At 35.7% G+C, this 27838-nt stretch overlaps 1 protein-coding gene across 1 annotated transcript in view; it reads right to left on the bottom strand.

Moving 5' to 3' along the window:
* Positions 1-489: 489 nt before the first annotated feature.
* The window catches only part of LOC121862632 (ectonucleoside triphosphate diphosphohydrolase 5-like), a 72557-nt gene continuing 45208 nt past the window's right edge, over positions 490-27838 (bottom strand). The window contains exon 6 of the mRNA XM_042360950.1: positions 490-1983. Within this exon, the coding sequence (XP_042216884.1) occupies positions 1906-1983 (78 nt within the window). The 3' untranslated portion in view covers positions 490-1905. The remainder of the gene's footprint in view (positions 1984-27838) is intronic.

The following is a 27838-nucleotide window of genomic DNA, read 5'->3' as shown; positions in this document are numbered from 1 at the left end:
GGGCTACATTTTTACTCGTGTGCAAAGAAATGTACTTTCCCTTTATGTGTTTACCCTTTGTACAATTATTTCTTTTACCTGTATTGTACATATGTGTGTGTCTGTGTGTAGACACACACACACAACATACGTACATATAAATAATACTGTACTGTAATGGGAAAATTCTCCCACAAATAATAAAAAAACAAGACAACAAAATGTATAAAAAATGTGGTTCTACCTGCAAGTCAACTTCGTGCTTTAATAACAAAGCACAGAGATTGACTTGAGGGTAGACTCTAACATTTTTTATACATTTTGTTGTCTTGTTTCTGATTATTTGTGAGAGAATTTTCCCATTATTATTTATTTGTATGTGTTTTGTGTATTTGTGTCAACAGACACATATTTACAATACAGCCACTCCTTGACTTACGACGGGGTTAGGGACCCAAATCCAGGTCGTAAGTTGAATTGGTCGTAAGTCGAAAATGCGAAGATAATACATAGAAAATCTAAAATGGGTGTCTCTTTTTCTTCTCAGCACCACAAAACTCTCACTTTTAAGCTTGACAGCCATTTTAAAGGGAATTACAAACGAAAATTTTGTCAGTACACAGTTCAATCACTAACACACAAGTAGAGGAGTAGCTGTACAGGTAAAAGAAATTACTGTCTCTAGAACAAATGGCTCCCTGTCCCTGCTGCAAAAGTGCAACTTTAAAACTACCCTTAGACATTCTTGGGAACATCCAGGGTGTCATCCGCGAATAATAGAGGCCCGCGAATTAAAAATCTGCGAATTTGTCGGGGCATGCTGATTGTAAAAATTTACATCAATTACTGTTTAATTTACTCTACCTTTAAATTTTAAACATCCGTCATTTACTGGTCATCATTCTTTTCTCTAATGTTTTAATACTATAGATATACTTATACAGTATATGTATATGTGTTGTTCTAAACCCACCTGAACATACTATGGGTACTCCAGCTCTAAGTTTATAAGACATTACCTACATTGCATTGGTGGTCTATTACCTGTAAGTCACCCTCTGGCTTTTTTTTTTTTTTTTTTTTTTTTTTTTTTAAAGTACAGCTACACCTTTACTGCACTGTCTTAAGCTGTACAATATTACAAAGCTCTCACCTGTAATACACAACTATATTATGCAGTAAAATATGACCCAACTATGCCCCCCAAATATCTTAACCACATGATATAAACAACACTTTAATGAGTCCAGCATTTCAAAAACAGGCTCATTACATTTTCAGTATGATTATCTATTTATACATTCAGTATATTTATACAGTTGATTGTGTTTTCTCTGCATAAACATACTCACAAAGGCATTTATTGCAAACTCTGATCACTTAAAACAACAATTGATCAGTATACATAAACAATGGCTTAATAGTACAATTAAAAGAACATAAAATGAATGTAGCTCAACAGATGCATTACACTTAACATGTAATGTCACATATGGATTGTACAATCAAAGACAAAAGTCATGCTCGGTTTTGTCCGAAGATTAAATATAACTCGTGAAACATTATGAGAGCCCCTTACCACAAGGCAGAGTGCACCAAAAGCTTAGCCCTTCAGCACATGTTTTCACCAAATTTCATGACACGACTTTTGTCTTTTATTGTACCTACTGTACTCATTAGGTATTCCAGCAGTGTTGAAGTCTTGGAAATATTGTTCCACTCAATACGAGTCAAGGATAAATGGATAAAAATTCACAAGAAATTGGTAAGTAGATACATATACAGAGAGATAGGTAGATGGACAAGTTAAAAAACAGATACGTGTAGATAGATTACAAACAGACAGACATTGCTACAGATTGTAAATTTTTTTTTTTTTAGAGTTTATAAGTCAAGTGAGAACACTTGGTCTAAAAACAGTTCACCTCATATACCATTATTTATCACATGGAAAGCTAAGCCAAGTCCCCAGCTGACCTCGTAGTTGTCTATCTTCTTGTACAGCTGCAGAAAAAGAAAACAAAAATTACAAAACATGTTGGCTACAAGGATCCAGAGCCCATGGTCAACACACAAGAAATGCCATAACTCTTTCAAATCTGGAAGAAAAATGATGAATCAAACCTAAAATGGGATCACATGAAGATTTGGCCCAGCCAGCTTCTTGAACCTGATGATTAAATACCTTAATACTACGTGGAGGGGATTAGGTATGGTTAGGTTAAGTTAGGTAGATTAAATTTAATTATATTAGAGTAGGTTAGGTTAGGTTAGCATTAAACCCTTCACTACAGGGATGCCACTTTTAATATTTTATTTGGCTAAGGGCAGATGATTTTATTCAGCACAGAGGTGACCCCACACACAAGTGGCTAAGGTGAAATAAGCTGGGGTGGCTATTCTTCATGTGGTCCTTAAACTCTCATGACATTAACTTATGCCTGGGTCAGACTATTTATGTACAAGCAGTAATTCTATGGACTGATGCTCAGGGTTCCCAAGACCAGCTATGTGAATAGATATACATGTAGAGTAATCCAAAAAGCTAATGTATGTCTTCCTGTCATGCCCTGGTTTGTAAAATTTCTATATATCCCATTCTCTGCATCCTACTAACCCTTCACACTATTATCAAGTTTGTTACATCTAGTGCTTTTAATGTGCTTCTTCCTCTAACATCCAGTCCTTGTTTTATACCCATACTGTATAATACTACCGGCTCGATGATTCCCCGATACATCCTCATCTCCATCTCTTTGTACTATTCTGTACAGTGATATACCCGTTAGCCAATAATTGGTGCATGGTGGTTTCAAAATTGAAGAGATTTTTGGGTATGGAGACAAATTTTCTCATCCCATGAAAAAATCACATATCCCGGAATTTTTCCGAGTAATGGGGAAGGTTTCTGAGTCTAAAATACGCATCTCACAAAGAATTGCATTTCTTCATCCAAACACCACGGTAAACGTACAATATATTGTAAATAAAAAAATATATTACCGAATAAATTACAGTAGAGTAGGGTCGGGATATATTGAGACTTTATATAACGATCATTTTATCTCGCGGCTACTAAAATTATCAACATTTTCCTATACAGTATACTGTATATGCATGGTGATTATTTTTTTTTATTTCGCGAGGGAAATTGTGCAGGATATATTTCAAACTTATCACTACTACCAAAATTATCAAATTTTTCCAATATATACAGTCATTTCTGCTACAACGAGTGTTTTGATAACGCGAATTGGCTATAACGCGATTGATGAATAGAAGAACAATATTTGAAAACGTGAATGCGTGTTGGCTGTAATGCAATTCCACTCGAAATTTTTAAGTGTACTGTCGCTTGGCGCAGGGTTATGCAGTGTTTACAGTTCACGTTCGACATCACATGTTCAATTGGTTCATGTGTTTTGTTTGTGAAGTGTTATTTGATAGGGACTGTATAAATTGTATCCTTTTTTTGCAAATTTAGCTGTTCCCATAAATACTGTATGAAAAAAATAAATAAAAATAATGTTTCGCAGTGCGGACTAACAGCGCTTTCTGTTTACATCACACAATCAGTTGAAACACGTGGGTTGTTTTGAAGCGTCCTCAGTGATTTTTGCTTACTATTTCTCCAATTTTGTGGTATTAACTGTGAATATAGAAAAGAAGAATACAGTATTACCCCGCCTAACGCGGTTTCACTTAGCGCGTTTTCGCATATACGCGGTGCCTTGCCAGAGCTGAACTTTCACTTAACACGGATTTTTTCCACATATACGCGGTGAGTGTCCGGCTCGAGATGCTATTTTTAGATTTTGCCCACGCGCCACGCACCACCCGCCTGCCCGCCTGCCTGCCTCTCCCTCCTCCTCCCTCCGCTTGGGCAAGCCGCGCGGTAAGGTTGCGCAGTGTGTGTCTTTGTTGCGTTATCACTGACGTCATATAACGTATCGGACTGTGATTGGCCATGCATCCCTACCCCCCTCTGCTGCTAGCTGTAATTGGCTTAAAGTATTATGACATGACCACCCCGGGGAGGGAGGGAGGGAGGGAGGGAGGAGAGACGATGCTTGACCTAGCTGCGGCAGTTTGATCCCTCAAGGCCACACCGTGTAAACGCGCATCCATTGTTCCGTAAAATGGCTTCCGCCGGACCACCACCGCCCCCAGAGAGAGACCTTTCCTTACCTGGACCCAGCAGCACTAAGCCAAAGAAGACACGACGTTCCTTAAGCTACGAGGTGAAGTACCAAATTGTTCAAGATTTGGAGAAAGGAACACGGCAAGTTGATCTCGCGCGCCAGCATGGCGTCAACGAATCTACGATTCGCACGATCAAGAAGGATGCAGCCAAGATCAAAGAGCACATGAAAATCACAAAGTCTGCAGGTGCTTCATCTATCAGGTATTGCCAGAACAGGGTGCTGGCAAAAGTGGAAAATTTGCTGGTGAGTTATTTGGTGCATCAGGCGCGACGCAACATGGCGGTGGACACGCGCTCAGTGCAGGAGTACGCACGTGAGCTATACGCAGCAGTGTCACGTAAACTGGGAATTGCAGAGCCCAAACCCTTCAATGCTTCCTCTGGTTGGCTGCATAGGTTTAAGAAGAGGAACAAGATCACCAACATCAACATTGGTGGTGAGGAATCGAGTGCTGACCGTGTGGCGGCTAGAGATTTTCCTCCGTTTTTACGTGAGATTATGGAGGAAGGACAGTACACTGACGACCAGGTGTTTAACATGGACGAATCTGGTCTTTTCTGGAAAAAGTTACCTTCCAAGACCTTCGTTGTCCAGTCTGCCAGCAAGGTAAGGGGTCGGAAGTTGCAGAAGGAACGTATCACCGTCCTGTTTACCACCAATGCCTCCGGTACCTGTAAACCAAAGTTATCGGTGATTCACACAGCCCGCAAGCCGCATGCCTACAAGAATATGGACATGAACAAGCTTAATGTCCACTGGCTAACCGCACGTAAGGCGTGGGTGTCCTCTTCTCTGTCCCTCTTCTGGTTTGACAACTGTTTTGTTCCCGACGTGAAGAAATTCTGCGAGCAACAGAATGTTCCATTCAATATTTTGTTGCTCCTTGACAACGCACCTGGACACTCGCCCCTACTTATGGATCGTCACCCCAACGTAAAAGTGGTCTTCCTTCCTCCCAACACTACGTCATTAATCCAGCCCATGGACCAGGAGTTGATCTGCAATGTGAAAGCTGCGTACTCTGCAAAGAAGTTCAAGCTCCTGAACGACTCTACCAACACCAAGGATGAGTTGCGTAAGCTGGGTGACACCGACAGCGAGAGCAAAAGCGACGAGGACAAGGAACAAGAGGCGGTGACTCAAGAACTTCTCGTCAAACAATTTTGGAAGAAGTTTAACGTTAAACAAGCTGTAGACTTCTTGGTGGAGGCATGGGATCTGCTGACTATTGCTACGATTCGTCACGCATGGAGACATGTGTTGCATGGCATACCAGGTGAGAGGAGGAGTGAACCTGTGACTGGTCAGGTTCAGACTGTTGCAGTAGCAGTGGACCTTGCCAGAGAAGCTGCGCTCAATATTACAGCTGAAGGCTTCTCCGAGACCACCAACGAAGACATCCTGGAGGTGATCAAACATCCTGAAGTGACTGCCGACGAGATGTTGGAAGAAGAACACGCCAGTGAAGAGGAGGAAGAAGGTGAGTCATTCTCCGAAGAACCTAGTTTAAGTCATAGTGATATTAAGTGTGCCATAGAGTTTGCAGAAAAAATTAAGTCCGTCCTTTCCCGCGACAATGACGATGAACGCTATGAAGTCTTCCATACCCGACTGGTGCAGGCTATGGAGCCGTACATCACGGTGTATCATGACAACATCAAAGCCAGCCGTCAGCAAAGCATAACCGAGTTCTTCGCCCGCAACCCACCACAGCCAGCCCAAGCCAGTGATAGTGAAATTGAAGTTGACTTTGAGGGATTTGTCAGGGAAGCCCTGACAACTGTAAGTGACAGTGATGCTGATTCACCTAGTAATGGTGATTCACCTGAGGGCCAGTAATCTGCCCTCTGCCTCGGAACCAGCCTCCATCCCCGTATGCCGACCCATCTCTTCTACTACCGTAAGTGTTCCACAAAATTTTTCGTTTTTTAACCTATTCTTTATTTTTCCTATGTTAACCTTTATCTTTCCTAACCTAACCTCTTCTATATTACTTGTTTTTTCATACCATCATAAAGTTAAGATAGAATTTTTACTACAACATAGTTATGTGTCGTCAAAAAGTGGAGTTTGGGGGTCGGGCTGGTTTCTATTGGAATTAATCCCATATGTTCTGTTGTTCACTTAACGCGGATTTCACTTAACGCGGGACCCTCTGGGTTCAATTGACCGCGTTAAGTGGGGTACAACTGTATCTCCAAGAAGCATTCTGGTGATCGCATTCCCGGTGGTGATCGTAAAAGAAAGGCAATAACACTTGAAGAGAAGCTTGATGTTATCAACCTCAAAATCACCCATCTCCCCCATCAAGTTATATTCATATTTTTTCAAGGTAAAGTGTTCCATTTACTGTATGATTTCATTATTAGATATGAATGTAACATTTATTTAGACTGTGCTATCCTTTGTGTTAGGCAAACTTCTAAATTTTTTTCGATTTCGAGTAATCTGCACCTAACCCTATTTTCTCCATAAGCCCTGTTATTTCTATTGCGCGAATTTCTACAACACGAGGTTTTACAAGAACACAACTATCGCGTTGTAACAGAACTGACTGTAGTGGTAAATTTATTTACAGTAGACTCACAACTTACGTGGGGTTATGTTCCTGGGACCTCACAAGAAGCCAAAAACCATATAAATTCAGAAACACTCCTAAAAATCCCCTAAATTTCCCCCAAAATAAGAGTTGATTTTTTTATATCTCTTGTGCAAAATATATGATGTCTACTATGTTCAAATTATTCGCTGTCTTGCAAGGATTTCAGCAATGTAATTTATATTCTGCTTACTTTATACTGTGCCATTTTATGTCAAGTTTAATCACTTTATTGGCCTCCAGAACTTAACCCAATTTTCCCCATTGATTACATGTAATTATATATTGCGATTTAGTATATAGCGAACATCCTTGGACCCTCTCTCACGATATATCCCAACCCTACTGTGATACAGGCAGACCAAATGGTGATATGATGATACAGGATGGCCTGCCTTTGTCCTGTACTATCTCCTGTAACTGGTTTTTCAAACTGTCACTCTCCTCTCCTTCCATGAAGGAAGGATTGTACATGCACTATATACTGTATATACACCTCTACACACTCGCATTCACTGTCCACTGTGCTATGTACAGTACAGGTGTCGTTCATTTAAGGATGGTGTTGCGTTCCTAAAAAACAAAACCCTAATGTAAAGTGAAATTACAGGTTGACAACCCTTTATCCGAAATTCTGAAAACTGAAAAGCTCTCAAAATCGAAAGTTTTTGTGATATATATATATATATATATATATATATATATATATATATATATATATATATATATATATATATATATATATATATATATATATATATATATATATATATATATATATATATATATACACCTAGACCCCAACTTACGACTATGTGGACTTACGCATTTTCTATACCGAAACGTTTCCAGTTAATGTAGTCTCCATGTATAATTAGAAAATTATGGGGGCCCCATGTGCATTCAGCTGACTACATTAAAGGTTAAGTGCTCAGTCACACTGTATCCATTCCTTATTATTTATTACTTTCACTGTACTGTATCCATTCATCATTCATCATTACTTTTACTGTACTGTATTTCATTGTAGATTTTTATTAAAAAAAAAAAAAAATTTTTTTTTTTTTTCTATATCGGACTTACGACCATATCGGACTTACGACCTGGATTTGGTCCCTACTTACGTCGTAAGTCAGGTTTCAGAATGTATATATATATATATATATATATATATATATATATATATATATATATATATATATATATATATATATATATATATATATATATATACACACACACAGTAGTACCCGCTTAACGGTCAATAAAATAAAACCACAGAAATTGCCATGTTGGAAAGCTTCTTCGTGAACAGCAGAACCTTATAGGATTAATTCAATAGAAACTGACGATCCCCAAACTCCACTTTTTCCGACACAATACCTATGTTGTATTAAAAATAACATCTTAATTTTATGATGGTATGCACACACAATTAATATTTAAGAGAAATACAGTCGTCAGGTTAATGTCCATTCAAATAATGGACTCAAATCTACCCTCCCCCTCCCTCTTCCCAGCTCACTAGCTCCTACCTCTCTGAGAAATGTTTGGGTGAAAACACTAGATTTTAACGTTTGGTAATAAATAATACCTCAGACTAAAGTTAGGATAATATAATTGACATTTCTGGATTCATGTAAGACCAGGAATATTTTGAATATAAATGTCATATATTTTGCACAAAGATAACATATTTACTGAGAGTAAACTTTAAATCTAAAATTTGTATGTCTAATGCAAAATCTATGATGTTTATATTCGAAATGATCACCAAATTGTAAGAATTCCAGCAATATAAATTATATTCTGGCCGGGTAATTTGTATGAATTTTATGAGCTAAAACAAATATCTTCAGTAAATAAAAAAAATATATTCTTCAAGACACTATCTGTCAATCAAAGTACCCCACCTTGCCTTCTTCCAACCGCGCGGTCAGTCCCAACCCTCCCCGCCACCCCCCACCAATCCTCCCTTCAAGAAATGTTGGGTGAAAAAACTAAATTTTAACATTTTGTATTAAATAATACCTCAGATTAAAGTTAGGATAATATAATTGACATTGCTGGATTCCTTGTAAGACCAGGAATATTTTGAATACAAATGTCATATATTTTGCACAAAAAATAACATATTTACTCAGAGTAGGCTAAACATTATATCTAAAATTTGTATGTCTAATGCGAAATCTATGATGTATATATTCAAAATGATCACCAAATTGTAAGAATTCCAGCAATGTAAATTATATTCTGACCGGGTAATTTGTATGAATTTTATGAGCTAAAACAAATATCTTCAGTTAATAAAAAAAAAAATATTCTTCAAACAGTAACAGATGGTCGGTCGGTCCCTCCCCCACCCCCCACCAACCTTGTCCCTACCAGATGTGTGGGAAAACCAGAATATTTACCTTTTTAGTAATAAATAATACCTCAAACTAAAGTTAGGATAATATAATTGGCATTGCTGGATTCGTTGTAAGACCAGGAATATTTTGAATACAAATGTCATATATTTTGCACAAAAAATAAAATATTTACTCAGAGTAAACATTATATCTAAAATTTGTATGTCTTATGCAAAATCTATGATGTTTATATTCAAAATGATCATCATATTGTAAGAATTCCAGCAATGTAAATTATATTCTGGCCGGGTAATTTGTATGAATTTTATGAGCTAAAACAGGCAGTCAGGCAGGGTGGCGGGTGGGGCGAATCTAAAAATAGTTCTCGAGCCGGACACTCACCGCGTATACGTGGAAAAAACCCGCGTTAAGTGAAAGTTAGGCTCTGGCGAGGCACCGCGTATACGGTAAAACGCGCTAAGCGAAACCGCGTTAAGCGGGGTAATAATGTATATGTATATGTATATGTATATATATATATATATATATATATATATATATATATATATATATATATATATATATATATATATATATATATATATATATATATATATATATATATATTATATATATATATTATATATATATATATATATATATATATATATATATATATATTATATATATATATATTATATATATATATATTATATATATATATATATATATATATTATATATATATATATATATATATATATATATTATATATATATATATATATATATATATATATATATATATATATATATATATATATATATATATATATATATATATACAGTAGTACCCCGATTTACGTTGTCAATTGAACCCACGGGGTACAGCAGAAAGTGAAAACCGCGTAAAGTCAACAATAGAACATATGGGATTAATTCCAATAGAGACTGGCCCGACCCCCAAACTCCACTTTTTCCGACACAATACCTAAGTTGTAGTAAAAATAACATCTAAATTTTATGATGGTATGCTCACACAATTAATATTTAAGAGAAATACAGTCGCCAGGTTAATGTCCATTCAAATAATGGACTCATATCCCCCCCCCCTCTTCCCAGCTCACTGGCTCCTACCTCTCTGAGAAATTATTGGGTGAAACACTAGATTTTAACGTTTAGTAATAAATAATACCTCAGACTAAAGTTAGGATAATATAATTGACATTTCTGGATTCCTTGCAGATCAGGGAATATTTTTAATGTAAGCTTCATATATTTTGCACAAAAGATAAAATACTTGCTTTGTGTAAACCAAATTATTACATTAGATCTAAAATTTGTATGCCTAATGCAAAATCCATGATGTTTATATTCAAAATGATCAACATATTGTAAGAATTCCAGCAATGTAAATTATATTCTGGTCCAGTAATTTCTATGAATTTTATAAGCTAAAACAAATATCTTCAGTTAATAAAAAAAAAAATATTCTTCACGACACTATCTGTCAATCAAATACCCCACCTTGCCTCCCCCCTCTTCCAACCGCGCCGGATGGTCGGTCGGTCCCAACCCTCCCCCCCCACCCCCCACCTTCCCTCCCTACCAGAGAAATGTTGGGTGAAGAAACTAGATTTTAACTTTTAGTAATAAATAATACCTCAGACTAAAGTTAGGATAATATAATTGACATTTCTGGATTCCTTGCAGGTCAGGGAATATTTTGAATGTAAACGTCATATATTTTGCACAAAAGATAAAATATTTGCTTTGTGTAAACCAAATTATTACATTAGATCTAAAATTTGTATGTTTAATGCAAAATCCATGATGTTTATATTCAAAATGATCATCATACTGTAAGAATTCCAGCAATGTAAATTATATTCTGGCCGGGTAATTTGTATGAATTTTATGAGCTAAAAAAAAAATATATATACTTCACGCGTATATGAGTAGATGCACCGCGGAAAGTGAAAGTCCGGTTTGGAAAGGAACCGCGTAAATGAGAAATCGCGGAAAGTGAAACCGTGTAAAGCGGGGTAATACTGGATATATATATTTCATGTAGATCCACAATGAAAAGGTGAATAAGATAAATCGTGATAAAATCACACGGGAAAAGGGAAATAACGGAGCACCTTTGCTTTCATCTTTATCTTTGGCCTAGAAACAGTGACCCATTGGATTTTTAGACAAGCTTAATGATATTGTCCCATGTATCACATTCAAAATTGAAAGAGAAATACAGTCGGCCCGTAACATTCGCGGGGGTTAGGTAACAGAGATACCCGTGAATGTTAAAAATCCGTGTACTATTGCTACCCCCCCCCAAAAAACAATCCCTGGCCCCCCCATGTCCTTATTTACCGTATATACCTGTGTGTAGTTCGAGTTTTTAAGACAAAATTATTTGGCAAAAATTGGGGGTCGACCTCTTAACGGGTAATAGTTTCGTTAGGTTGAAAAATATTTACCAGTAACTACCAGAAAACAATGGAAACGATGCACCAACACACCACCAGCTGTGAGTGTCGGTACAGTTGCCAGGGCAGATCTCTTGCGAGCCCAAAGTAGCCAAATCCATGGTATGGTAGCACAGGACGATGTAAAACAAAGTATTCATTTATTAAAGTTAATTTATAGATACTGGACATAAATTTTTGTTCATTACATTTGAAACATCAATCTTTGTTAATTAAATTTGAAACAAGAGAAAACTACGAAACTGGATTTTTATTAAAATATTACATCACAAGTATATTTTACCTTAACTGTGACTGAAAGAATATATTCTCGGAAATAAATATGGAAATGTAATATTTTTGCTGGAATGACGTACATATTATAGTGGGAAGTGGGATAAAATCATGACGAAAGACTTTCGCTTTCTTTCGTTGTTCAAAATATTTTACCGTAATCGCTTTTCGAATGGTTTTCAGTTAAAAAACTGTTGTACTCGTACTGTATTACAATAATATTCTATCCTATCATTAGCCTTATAATCCCACAACTGAAAACCATTCGAAAAGCGATTACGGTAACATCTTTTGAACGAAAGAAAGCGAAAGTCATTGCTTTCGTCACTTTCCACTGTAATACCTACATCATTTCAGCAAAAATATTACATTTCCATGTTCTCAATAAAAAATGGTAGTTTTGTTGAAACGTAATGTACAGTATTTAACATTAAAATGCAAAAATAGCTATAAAAACAATTAATACACCCGTAATGTACTGGCTCGCATCTCCACACGTCCCTGCTCCCGCCAGTCACCTCCTCCCCGCTCTATCCCTCCGCCTCCTCCCCGCTCTATTCCTCTGCCTCCTCCACATCGTCACTACTGTTGTATTACAATAATATTCTATCCTAATTGACTTGAATAAATACTATGATACCATATTTCTGAATATTTTCATTAAAATCCATCCAAATCATTTTCCTTGCCATCGTCTGCAGCACCAAACAGCTTCTCCCAGTCCTCTCCTTGAACAGGGCTAGAGGGTACGTGTTTTTCGAATCATTTTCAATTAAAAAAATGTTACATCACACGTATATTTTACCTAAACTGCGCCTGAATGAATATATTCTTGGAAATAAATAGTAATTTTGCTGAAACGTGATGTATTTCAATGTAAAATAGGATAAAATACATGACGAAAACAAAAGACTTCACCTAACCTTCCAATGTTCAAGAGATGTTACTCGTTTTTTTAATAGTTTTCGGTTAAAATACTGTTATATTACAATGATATTATATTCATACTGTGCTTGATATACTACATTCACAGAAATGAAATATTTTTGCTGAAATGACGTAAGTATTACAGTGGAATGTGGGAAAAATCGTGATGAAAACAATGACTTTCGCTTTCTTTCGTTCAAAAGATGTTACCGTAATCGCTTTTTGAATGGTTTTCAGTTAAAAAACTGTTGCATCACAAGTGAATTAGGATAGAATATTATTGTAATACAACAGTTTTTTAACTGAAAACCATTCGAAAAGCGATTACGGTAACATCTTTTGAGCGAAAGAAAGCTAGTAATTGCTTTCGTCACTTTCCACTGTGATACGTATGTCATTTCAGCAAAATATTACATTTCCATATTCTCAGAAATAAATAGTACTTTTGCTGAAACGTGATGTATTTCAATGTAAATTAGGATAAAATACATGACGAAAACAAGAGACTTTACCTAACCTTCCGATGTTCAAGAGATGTTACTCGTTTTTTTAGTAGTTTTCGGTTAAAATACTCTTATATTAGTGATATTCTATTCATACTGTGCTTGATATAATACATTCACGGAAATGTAATATTTTTGCAACTACAATGCTGATGTCAACACAAGTGTGGTTACAGCGAGACTGACTGAGTGGGGGAGAGCTATGCGTGTGTGTGTGAGGTTGCGGGAGCAGGCGGTGTCCCGTGTTCGGTGCTGCGCGCGAGTTGAATGGCGCGCGATTTGAATGTACTTCAATTACTTCAATGTACAGAATATTCCTCTGGCATCTCATGCGGTGTGTGTGGTGATGCGGAGCTGGCGGTGTCCCCGAAATTTGTGTCAAGCTGAAGCTGAATGGCGCTACGATTTGAATGTACTTCAATTACTTCAAAGTACAGAATATTCCTCTGGCGGGGCAATCCGCCAGATTTATTTGCGAATCCGTGAACGCTAAACCCGAGTATGTGAAGGGCCGACTGTACGTTTCTTTTAGTATGGTGTGTGCATGTAAATGGATGAAAATAAATTAAGAAATCTATGTGAATCTACCCAAAAATACAGTTGAAAAACTTTTTTATAAAATGTACTACAGTAGTGTACACTAATGTACAAATTTTTTTATCTTTTGAGCAAAATATATGATGTTTATATTCAAATTATTGGCTGTCTTCCAAGGATTCCAGCAATGCAAATTATAATCTCCAAATTTAGTCTGAGATATTATATAAGATAAAGACTGCAGGCCTAAAAGGCTGAGGGTGGGGGAGGAGGGACTAAATCCCCTAGTTGGCAACATTTCTAACTCTAATATCAAGAATAATATGGATTTGGTTGATAAACTCAATAACTTACATATTAATTATGATTTTAAACTGGTCAGTTTTGATGTAACATCACTCTTTACAAAGGTCCCAGTTGATGATTTACTAGAGTTCCTCATAGATTCCCTGGATAATATTTCATTGCCCGTCTCGAAAGACGACTTCATCGAACTCATCAAACTATGTATTAAGGATTGTAAATTTGAATTCAATGGAGAATATTATGCTCAAAAATTTGGTCTGGCAATGGGTAATCCACTCTCACCTGTATTAAGCAACCTATATATGGAATTCTTTGAAAAGAAACTATTAAGTAATATTTTACCACCTTCAGCAGTCTGGTTTAGATATGTAGATGATGTATTATGTCTCTGGCCAAGTAATGAGGACCTAAAAGCTTTCCTGCCACAACTTAATAACTTAGCCCCCTCGATCAAATTCACTGTGGAATTAGAGCATGACTGTAAATTGCCATTCCTAGACTGTCTGATACACAGAATAGGTAACACCTTTAAGTTCAGTATTTATAGAAAACCTACTAATGTGTGTTCATACATTCATTATTATTCTGCCCACCATAATAGAGTCAAACAGTCAGTATTTTCAACAATGTTTTTACGTGCTTTGATAATTTGCAGCCCGGAATTCATTGATGAGGAATATAAATACAGCTAGACCCTGACTTACGACTGCTTCGACTTACGACCGTCGGGACTTACGACCGCTGCAGTTGTGACCATTTTTTTTTCTTCAAATGACGCATGCATTTTCTATACCGAAACGTTTCCAGTTAATGTAGTCTCCATGTATAATTAGAAAATTATGGGGGCCCCATGTGCATTCAGCTGACTACATTAAAGGTAAGTGCTCAGTCACACTGTAACCATTCCTTATTATTTATTACTTTCACTGTACTGTATCCATTCCTCATTATTCATTACTTTTACTGTACTGTATTTCATTGTAGATTATTTATTTAAAAAAAAAAATTTTTTTTTTTTTTTATCTATGTCAGACTTACGACAGGCATCCCCCGCGTTACGGAAGCCCATGTTACGGAATTTCGCTCTTACGGAATTTGTAAATTATGACCAATAATTTCGCGTTACGGCCCGTAAATCCGCCTTTACGGTATTTGGGGTAAATTTTAAGAAACACAAGGCCTCACACATGCCATTCAGACTGACAGACTTGCCAAGTTTTACCAACCATAAAGACAGTTGAAGCTTTAAACATAACTCACAATGGATCTTGAATATTCCATCTGTAATCAGACATACCTAATTTGCCTCAACAATTGCAACGCCAGTTGCAATATTAAATTCTGTGTCACCAATAAAAAATAAAACAGTAGTCCCTGGTGCACTCGTAAGATTAAGAGAAAATGGACGACTCAGGCGGCCTTGAAGTGAGAGAAAACGGACTCCTATGACGGGGCACTCAAATAAACATACACATAGCTGTATAATGCAATATTATGCAATATTAATCCCTAAAATGGTGTTTTAAGAAGGTATATCATAAATTATTTGATGTACTGTATTGTATGTTTATATAAATGTTTATTTTCATTAATAAAAGTTCTTGAATTACTTTTTTGGGGCCGAAAAAATTCCTTAGAAACGCATCTCCAGTTTTATAATGGAAGTCAATGGGAAAATAGGTTTCGCGTTACGGAATTTAGCGAAACGGTCAGTTTTCCGGGAACGGAATCCTTTCGTGACGCGGGGGATGCCTGTATGTGTATATGTGTGTGTGTATATATATATATATATATATATATATATATATATATATATATATATATATATATATATATATATATATATATATATATATATATATATATATATATATATAAATATATATATACAGTGGGGTTCTAGAACCTTGTTCGTTATAGCATTCGTTCGTTATAGGATTAATCCATTCCAGGCCCCCAAATACAACTTAACACTGAAAAATATAATATAAAATTATAAAAATTGTAAAAAAGTGCATAAATATGCATCTAAACCCCTGAAATAAGGAATATCATTAATACTTGTAATACAAAAACAATAAATTAGTAATAAAAAAAAAAAAAATTTTTAAATAATGTTCGTTGTAGGAGTTTCCTTCGTTATAGCATTCTCAATTTTATAGGTAAAACCGTTCATTATAGGAATAATCGTAGTAGGATCCGTTCGTTATAGCATACCCACTGTGTGTATATATATATATATATATATATATATATATATATATATATATATATATATATATATATATATATATATATATATATATATATATATATATATATATATATATATATATATATATATATATATATATATATATATATATATATATATATATATATACACAGTAGTACCCCGCTTAACGCGGTCAATCGAACCCACAGGGTACCGTGTTAAGTGAAAACCGCAAGTGAACAACAGAACATATGGGATTAATTCCAATAGAGACCAGCTGACCCCCATACTCCACTTTTTCCAACACAATACCTATGTTCTAGTAAAAATAACATCTTAATTTTATGATGGTACATGCACACAATAAATACTTAAGAGAAATAGAGAAATACAGTCGCCAAGTTAATGTCCATTCAAATAATGGACTCAACTCCCTCCCCCTCTTCTCACACTACACTCGCTGGCTCTTCCCTCTCTGAGAAATTTTGGGGGGAAAACCATTAAATTTTAATAAATAATACCTCAAACTAAAGTTAGGATAATATAATTGACATTGCTGGATTCCTTGTAAGACCAGGAATATTTTGAATATAAATGTCATATATTTTGCACAAAAGATAATATTTACTCAGAGTAAACATTATATCTAAAATTTGTCTAATGCAAAATATGATGTTTATATTCAAAATGATCATCAAATTGTAAGAATTCCAGCAATGTAAATTATATTCTGGCCGGGTAATTTGTATGAATTTTATGAGCTAAAACAAATATCTTCAGTTAATAAAAAAAAAATATTCTTCAAGACACATCTGTCAATCAAAGTTCCCCACCTTGCCTCCCCCCCTCTTCCAACCATGCCAGGTGGTCGGTCCGTCCCAACCCTCCCCCCCACCCCCCACCAATCCTCCCTTCAAGGGATGTTGGGTGAAAAAACTAAATTTTAACATTTAGTATTAAATAATACCTCAGATTAAAGTTAGGATAATATAATTGACATTGCTGGATTCCTTGTAAGACCAGGAATATTTTGAATATAAATGTCATATATTTTGCACAAAAGATAACATATTTACTCAGAGTAAACATTATATCTAAAATTTGTATGTCTAATGCAAAATTTATGATGTTTATATTCAAAATGATTATCAAATTGTAAGAATTCCAGCAATGTAAATTATATTCTGACCGGGTAATTTGTATGAATTTTATGAGCTAAAACAAATATCTTCAGTTAATAAAAAAAAAAAATATTCTTAACACAGTAACAGATGGTCGGTCGGTCAGTCGGTCCCTCCCACCAACCCTCCCTACCAGATGTGTGGGAAACCCAAAATATTTACCTTTTTAGTAATAAATAATACCTCAAACTAAAGTTAGGATAATATAATTGACATTGCTGGATTCCTTGTAAGACCAGGAATATTTTGAATACAAATGTCATATATTTTGCACAAAAAATAACATATTTACTCAGAATAAACATTATATCTAAAATTTGTATGTCTAATGCAAAATCTATGATGTTTATATTCAAAATGATCATCATATTGTAAGAATTCCAGCAATGTAAATTATATTCTGGCCGGGTAAGTTGTATGAATTTTATGAGCTAAAACAGGCAGTCAGGCAGGTGGCGTGGGCAAATCTAAAATAAAGTTTTGAAATGACACTAACAAGGTGATAAGGAAAAACTGTAAGTGAAAGGCTTGGCGCAGGCAATCAGATATGAAAAAAAAGCGAAACCATGCTAGGGCGGGTAATACTGTATATATATATATATATATATATATATATATATATATATATATATATATATATATATATATATATATATATATAACGGGGATTAGGCCACCCGGGCATAGATCACTGACCCACATCAGTGCCTGGGGGGGGCGAAAATGTAAAAGTAATTAATAATAACTATTCATTGTAAATAAAAATTTTAATAAAAATACACCAAAATAAAATAATAATGATAACAATAATAATATTAATAATAATAATAATAATAATAATAAAATATAAAAATAAAATTAATAATAATAATAATAATAAAATATATAAATAAAATTAATAATAATAACAATAATACTGTAATAATAAAATAATAATAATAATAATACAGGTTGTACCTCTCTAGTCCAGCAACCTCGGGACCTGACCGGTGCCGGACCATGGAAATTCACCCTTTTCCTGGATAGATAGTGACTTGTGCTTATGCTTGGAAGCACTAGCACCACTTTTTCTGCATCATGGTCTCTTTGAAGACATATTGGAGGGTTAAATGTCGTATAGTAGCTTCTCAAATTTCGTGAGTTTTTAATTCAACGTATTTTATTGGAACACACAAAAAAAAATAAAAATTTTGACGGCGGAAACTTGAATTTCGACGGGTTTGAACGGCCCGCCAACGTGCAGATGACGTGCATAATCGTGTAAACAGCGTCATTTCTCTTATGTAGAAAAGATTCATTATTGTTTATTACTGAATGTCTTTTTATTGAATTAATGTTTATGTGTGCAAAATGAGCAATACAATTCATTAATAATACGTAGAATATTAAAACACACAAGGAAATGACACAGCATTGTTTTCGTTGATTACAAAACCAGTGACTGACTGGTTCTACATATAAAACTGAAGAAAATAAGACCTAGGTTGTAGCTGTAGTAAAATTAATATGGTTGTTTTAAGTAATGTTATTTAAAGTTAATAAATAGAACAATAGAAGTAGCTAACGATAATGGTAAAGAAAAAAGAGAGATCACGTATGCAAGTGCGCACACGTGAAAACATATCGTCATTACTTTACATAAGAATATGAAAGCAACACTTATTTACTGTTCATATACAGTATTACCCCGCCTAACGCGGTTTCACTTAACGCGTTTTTTCATATACGCGGTGCCTCGCCAGAAGCGAACTTTCACTTAACACGGATTTTTTCCACATATACGCGGTGAGTGTCCGGCTCGAGACGCTATTTTTAGATTTGCCCCACCCGCCACCCGCCACCCTGCCTGACTGCCTGTTTTAGCTCATAAAATTCATACAAATTACCCGGCCAGAATATAATTTACATTGCTGGAATTCTTACAATATGATGATCATTTTGAATATAAACATCATAGATTTTGCATTAGACATACAAATTTTAGATATAATGTTTATTCTGAGTAAATATGTTATTTTTTGTGCAAAATATATGACATTTGTACTCAAAATATTCCTGGTCTTACAAGGAATCCAGCAATGTCAATTATATTATCCTAACTTTAGTTTGAGGTATTATTTATTACTAAAAAGTTAAATATTCTGGTTTTCCCACACATCTCCTTGGGACGGTTGGTGGGGGGTGGGGGGAGGGAGGGACCGACCGACCATCTGTTACCCTGTGAAGAATATTTTTCTTTTTTTTTATTAACTGAAGATATTTGTTTTAGCTCATAAAATTCATACAAATTACCCGGTCAGAATATAATTTACATTGCTGGAATTCTTATAATTTGGTGATCATTTTGAATATAAACATCATATATTTTGCTTTAAACTTACAATTTTTAGATAAAAATTTTTCTCTAGGTAACTGACTGTGATTGGGCCAAGCATCCTTACCTCCCTCCCCCGCTAGCTGTGATTGGTTTAATGTAATATGAAATGGCCCCCCCGTGGGAGCGATGAAGCCTGTTGACCTACCCACGTCAGTTACACCCATCCCGGCTACATCGTGTATATTGGTATCTATTGTTCCATAAGAATGGCTGCCACCGGACCACCACCACCACCACCACCACAAAGAAACCTTGCATTACCTGGACCCAGCCGCCCTAAGCCAAAGAAGATACGACGTGCACCTAAGCTACGAAATTAAATACAAGATCATCCAAGAGTTGGAGAAAGGAACAAGACAGGATGATTTGGCGCGCCAGCATGGTGTGAACGAATCTACGATCCGGACAATCAAGAAGGATGCAGCCAAGATAAAGGAGCACGAACATCATAAAGTCTACAGGTGCTTCAATGATCAAGTATTGCCACAACAAGGTGCTTCTCAAGACGGAGAAATTACTTGTGAGTTACTTGATTCGTCAGGCAAGACAGAACATAGCGGTCGAGACGCGCTCAGTTCAGGAGTACGCACGTGAACTGTACGCAGCAGTGTCACGTAAGATGGAAATTGCAGAGCCCAAACCCTTCAATGCTTCCTCTGGGTGGATGCATGGGTTTAAGAAGAGGAACAAGATCACCAGCATTAACATTGGTGGTGAAGAAGCTAGCGCTGACCGTGTGGCGGCTAGGAATTTTCCTCCGTTTTTACGTGAGATTATGGAGGAAGGACAGTACACCGACGACCAGGTGTTCAACATGGACGAATCTGGTCTCTTTTGGAAAAAGCTACCTTCCAAGACCTTCGTTGTCAAGACTGCCAGCAAGTGTCGGGGCCGGAAGTTGCAGAAGGAGCACATCACCGTCCTCTTTACCACCAATGCCTCCGGTACCTGCAAGCTCAAGTTATTGGTGACCCACACAGCACGCAAGCCGCACGCCTACAAGAACATGGACATGACCAAGCTAAATGTCCACTGGCTGACCGCATGTAAGGCGTGGATGTTCTCTACTCTGACACTCTCCTGGTTTGACGACTGTTTCGTTCCCGACATGAAGAAATTCTGTGAGCAACAGAATGCTCCATTCAAGATTTTGTTGCTGCTTGACAACGCACCAGGACACTCGCCCCTACTGTTGGCTCGTCACCTCAACGTAAAAGTGGTCTTCCTTCCTCCCAACACTACGTCATTAATCCCGCCCATGGACCAAGAATTAATCTGCAATGTGAAAGCTGCATACTCTGCAAAGAAGTTTAAGCTCCTGAACGACTGTACCAACACCAAGGATGAGTTACGTAAACTGGGTGACACCGATAGAGAGCAAAAGCGACGAGGAACAACAGTTGGCAGAGCAAAAAGTACTTGTGAAACATTTTTGGAGGAAATTCAACGTCAAGAAAGCTGTGGACTTCTTGAGGGAAGCATGGGATCAGCTGTCTGTAGCAATGGTTCGTCAGGCATGGAGACATGTGTTGCAAGGTATCCCAGGTGGGAAGCAGAGTCAATCTGTGACTGGTGAGGTTCAGACTGTTGCAGTAGCAGTGGACCTTGCCAGAGAAGCTGCACAGAGTGTTACAGCTAAAGGCTTCACCGAGACCACCAACGACGACATTATGGAGGTGATAAGGAATCCTCATGTGACTGCCGACGAGATGTTAGAAGATGATGACATCAGTGAAGAGGCAGGTGGTGCGTCATCCCAAGAAGAATGCAAGTTATTGCATGGTAATGTAAGGAGTGTCATCGAGTGTGTAGAGAAACTGAAGCTCCTCCTTTCCGACGACCCTGAAGATAACCGGTATGAAGTCTTCACTACCCAGCTGTTGCAGATTATGGACCCCTACATCAAGGAGTATCACGACAACATCATTACTAGCTGTCAGCAAAGCATTACCGAGTTCTTCGCCCATAACCCACCACAGCCAGCCCAAGCCAGTGATAGTGACAGAGACAGTGATGGTAACTTTGAGGGATTTGTAAGGGAGGCCCTGATAAGTGTGGATGACAGTGATGGTGACTCACCTGAGGGCCAGTAGCCTGCCCTCTGCCTCAGAACCAGCCTCCATTCCCGTACGCCGACCCATCTCTTCAACTAACATAAGTGTTAAACCTAACCTTGATTTTTTCTAACCTAACCTGCAGTATATTATTCTCTTATTGATATTTCTCTTCTATATTATGTGTGTGTGCATACCATCATAAAGTTAAGATGTTATTTTAACTAAAACGTACGTATTGTGTTGGGAAAAAGTGGAGTTCAGGGGTCGGTCCAGTCTCCATTTCAATTAATCCCATATGTTCTGTTGTTCACTTTACGCGTTTCCCGCTTTACGCGAGCCTCCGTGGGTTCAATTGACCACGTAAAGCGAGGTATCACTGTATATTATTTCTTACTCTTGATATTTTTTTTTTAATTTTTGTATTTATTTATGGCTCTATTATTATTATTATTATTATTATTATTTATGATTTCTAAAAAAAATTATTATTATTATTTTCTTTTATTATAAATGTTATTTATTTTTATATTAATTTTTATTAATGTCATGACTATCATCATCATCATCATAATTATTATTATTATTTTATTATACCCCCCACCGGCCTTGATGCGGGCCATTAAAAATGACCTGTGCCCGGGTGGGCTAATGCCCGTTGTTACGAACCACGCCACCAATTGTCATGATCTACCTACCCAGCACTACGAACCACGCCATCTATTGTCCTGATCTACCTACCCAGCACCATAAGCAACGCCATCTAGGGACGAAACCCGATTATGACTACTCTTAGTTACCACTCCGGGGTTTCCCTTCTCCATATCCTGGTTGTTGCGTCACCTCCTCAAAGTCTTCTTCGTCAGCTCCAATTCGAGGAGAGTTCAGTTCACTCTGGGAAGTGACCACAGGATCACCTATCCTGGAAACCTACTGCACAGTGACTACCTACGTCTTCTACAATACTCAACCTTACTCGTCAGCCATCTCAGCTCCGCACTTAAGTATTTGTAATCTTATATTGCCTCCCACCTCCACCTTGCTTCACGATTGTTTTATGTTGTATAAATATGTATATACTGTTAATGTTTAGGTTAAGTATGGTTAGGGTAAATTATAGAAAGCTGAATATTTTGTTAAGGAATGTATGGTACTTTATTATACACAACAAAAACTCGCATCCTTTGTCTACCCTTTTATAGTCCGATTGTCTTTGTTTCTTTATTATTGTTGCCTGTTGGGATCTGGGTAGACTTTTAACTATATTCTAAATCCCCAACTCATAACACCGTAAAAAAAAAAAAAAAAAAAAAATTATATATATATATATATATATATATATATATATATATATATATATATATATATATATATATATATATATATATATATATATATATATATATATATATATATTTTCCAAGTAAATCCACAATGAAAACGTGGATAAGATAACTGATAATCATTGAAAATGGAAATGAGGTTTACCTGCTCTTTTATTCAAGACACCTTCAGAGCAACTTGCCTCTGAAGATGTCTTGAATAAAGACCCAAACATCCTTGTTTCCATTTTCCGCAGATTTTATCAAATATATATATATATATATATATATATATATATATATATATATATATATATATATATATATATATATATATATATATATATATATATATATATATATATATATATATATATATATATATATATATATATATATATATATATATATATATATATATATATATATATTTATGTAAATCCACAATGAAAACGTGGATAAGATAAATCTTGATAAAATCACACGGAAATGGAAACAGTCAACCTCACTTTACGCTGTCCCACATTCCTCACGCTCTTATGCACGTGCCCTGCCAGAACACCAGGATGCCTCACATTCCTGGTGGATGTACCCCTTTACAGGTGAAGTATAATTTTTTAATTTAGCTCATAAAATTCATACAAATTATTCAAGAATATAATTTACATTGCTGGAATTCTTACTTGATGATCATTTTGAATATAAACATCATAGCTTTTGCATTAGACATACAAATTTTAGATATAATGTTTACTCTGAGTAAATATGTTATCTTTGTGCAAAATATATGATATTTATATTCAAAATATTCTGGTCTTACAAGGAATCCAGCAATGTCAATTATATTATCCTAACTTTAGTCTGATTTATTATTTATTACTAAAAAGGTAAACAGTCTGGTATTCCCACACATTTATCTAGTAGGGACGGTTGGTGGGGGTGGGGAGGGAGGGAGGGACCGCAACCGACCATCTGTTACATGGTGAAGAATATTTTTTTATTAACTGAAGATTTTTATTTTAGCTCATAAAATTCATACAAATTACCGCCAGAATAATTTGTATTGCTGGACTTACAATTTGAGTGATCATTTTGAATATAAACATCATGTATTTTGCATTAGACATAAAAATTTTAGATAAAATGTTTAATCTGAGTAAGTATGTTATCTTTTGTGCAAAATATATGACGCTTATATTCAAAAATATTCCTGGTCTTACAAGGAATCCAGCAATGTCAATTATATTATCCTAACTTTAGTTTGAGGTATTATTTATTACTATACCAGGTTTTCCCCAAAATTTCTCAGAGAGGGAAGAGCCGCAGTGTAGTGTGAGAGGGAGGGAGTCGTGTCCATTATTTGAATGGACATTAACTTGGCGACTGTATTTCTCATTCTTAAGTATTAATTGTGTGCATGTACCATCATAAAATTAAGATGTTATTTTTACTACAACATAGTTATGTGTCACAAAAGTGGAGTTTGGGGACGGCCTGACTCCATTTCAATTAATCCCATATGTTATGTTATTCACTTACGTTATTTCGCCTCGTACCCTCCGGGTTACATTAACCGTAAAGAGGGTTATATATATATATATATATATATATATATATATATATATATATATATATATATATATATATATATATATATATATATATATATATATATATATATATATATATATATATATATATATATATATATATATATATATATATATATATATATATATATATATATATATATATATATATATATATATATATATATATATATATATATATATATATATATATATATATATATCATGCTGGTGGAATACTATATACGTACATATACACTTTTACTCTTAAATCACTACTTTAATGTGATATAGGTGATTAATTTTTATCTCTTGTGCAAAATACATGACGTTTATATTAAAATTATTCACTGTTTTACAAGGATTCCAGCAACGCCGAGCAGATGCGGGAGAGAGAGAGGGTGCGAGAGGGCGTGGGGGGAGGGGAGGTAGTACGTTTGACAGTTGGCACAGGCCCAGGTCTAATGCATGTATATTTATCAGTTCTTAGGTGACTAAGCTTCTCTCTTATAAAAAGCCAGTGAAATGACCTGGGTGAATGTGATTAACATAGCTGGGATTCTTGTAACATACTGATTAATTTGAATATAAACATGCTATAATTTGCACTAGACAAAACAATTTTAGTACCGTAATCAAATTAGTACATGTGCACTCCAGCTTTGCACTAAGGTCATTTATTTCTATTACGTTTCTTTTAGTATGGTGTGTGCATGTAAATGGATGAAAATAAATGAAGAAATCTATGTAAATCTACCCAAAAATACAATTGAAAAACTTTTTTATAAAATGTACTACAGTACTGTACTTAATGTACAACAATTTTTATCTCTTGAGCAAAATACATGATGTTTATATTAAAATTATTGACTGTCTTGCAAGGATTCCAGCAATGGAAATTATAATCTCCCAACTTTAGTCTGAGATATTATATAAGATAAAAAATGTAAGCCTAAAAGCCTGGCTGGGAGGGAGGGAGGGAGGGAGCCACGCCACCCAGCGAGGGGTTGGGGAGGTGGGGGGGTTGAGGTGATAAGTTTCAGGCGAAGGTCTCTGTGTGTTTATTTAACAGTCCTACTAAGCTTCTCTCATTTTAAAATGCCAGTGATATGACCTAGGAAAATATAATTAACATAGCTGGGATTCTTGTAAGATATTTATTTATTTGAATATAAACATGTTGTAATTCGCACTAGACATAACAATTTTAGTACAGTAATCAAATTAGTACATGTGCACTCCAGCTTTGCACTAAGGTCATTTATTTCTTTTACGTTTCTTTTAGTATGGTGTGTGCATGTAAATGGATGAAAATAAATAAAGAAATTTATGTAAATCTACCCAAAAATACAGTTGTAAAACTTTTTATAAAATGTACTACAGTATTGTACACTAATGTACTACTGTACATTTTTTATATCTTGAGCAAAATATATGATGCTTATATTCAAATTAATCTCTGTCTTGCAAGGATTTCAGCAATGCAAATTATATTATCCTAACTTTAGTCTGAGATATTATATAAAATAAACATAAAGAAATCACCAGGGTGGGAAGAGGGGGCGGGAGGTGAGGTGACAGAATGTCTGGCGTTTGTTTGTTTATTTATTTGAGATAAGATTTGACAGTTGGCGCTGAAGGCCTGCCTGCGTGTTTATTTATCATTACTTAAGAGTGACTAAGCTCTTCTCATAATTTTCCACCCAAACGACCTGGGTGAATATAACTTACATTGGAAGGATTCTTGTAAGATAGTAATTTATTTGAATACCTGTATAAACAAGCTATATTTGCAACATACATAACAATTTTAGTACCGTAATCATTTAGTACATGTACAATACAGGTTTGCACTTAGGTCCATTGGTACTGTACAATATTGACTACTGTAAATTCACTAGATAACGTATGGCTGGCCACACAATCTATAAGAATACGCGATGCATACATGACTGTGCCCGCTCTAGGTCCATCTAGGTTCGCTAGGTCCCATTATTTAAATGTTTTTTTTTTTTTTTCAATTTAAATTTAATTGTTTATTCCTTGATAGAGGAAGCGGGATCCTAGTGCTGTCACTTGGTACCCCTGTACCATAACACCAGAAGCAACTGGCCAGTGTCACAAGTATATACAGTACAGTACAGACATCCCTTGGTTATTGCACCTAATTGGGACCCCGCCGATAACGAAAGTACAGAACCTATGGGATTTATTCAAATTGGTTCAGACACCCAAGACCCAACTCCAAGTTTCCCATTTTATGACCATTTAGACCCAGTAAATATATATGTAATGTTATGGTAAATATCATAAGCACACATAGGCATGGCTAGGTTTATTACAAAGTGATGAAAAGGGTACGCTTAATACTGTAGTCTACAAAACATGTAGCTATGCTTTTTATATTTGGTCCCCCGTCATACGAGTCCGTTTTCTCTCACATCAGGACACCTGAATCCTCCGTTTTCTCTCTTAATCTTAAGAGTGCACCAGAAACTTTACTATTTTTAGTAATGCCACAGAATTTGAAATTGCAACCCAAATTGCAACTGGGGTTGCAATTGTTGAGTCAACTAGATATGTCTGATTACAGCAAATGTGTTATTGTCAATTTGTAGGTGAAAGATTTTATCCTCAGTAGATGTAGGTTAACATTTCACCTGTAGGCAAATGCTTAAAAAAAGCCTAAGTAAGGAAGCATATTCCTTTAACACATAATATCTGACCAATATGGGGAGGATCATCGTGTCTCCGTCAGGGGGTCGTAGAGTGGTGGTCCAGCAGGCGTCAATTTTTTTTTAGAATTGGGGGAATGGGCCACGGACGTTGTTCGGTCGGACGTTAACCGGCGCATGACTGTATATAATGATAATAATAATAATTATATTACCAATGATTAAATATACACCATAAGAGGCTGATCTGATCCTATG

Source organism: Homarus americanus, unplaced genomic scaffold, assembly GCF_018991925.1.
Source record: "Homarus americanus isolate GMGI-L3 unplaced genomic scaffold, GMGI_Hamer_2.0 scaffold31037, whole genome shotgun sequence".
NCBI lineage: Eukaryota > Metazoa > Arthropoda > Malacostraca > Decapoda > Nephropidae > Homarus > Homarus americanus.
Note: the sequence above shows the minus strand (reverse complement) of the source record. Positions and strands in the feature narration are given on the sequence as shown.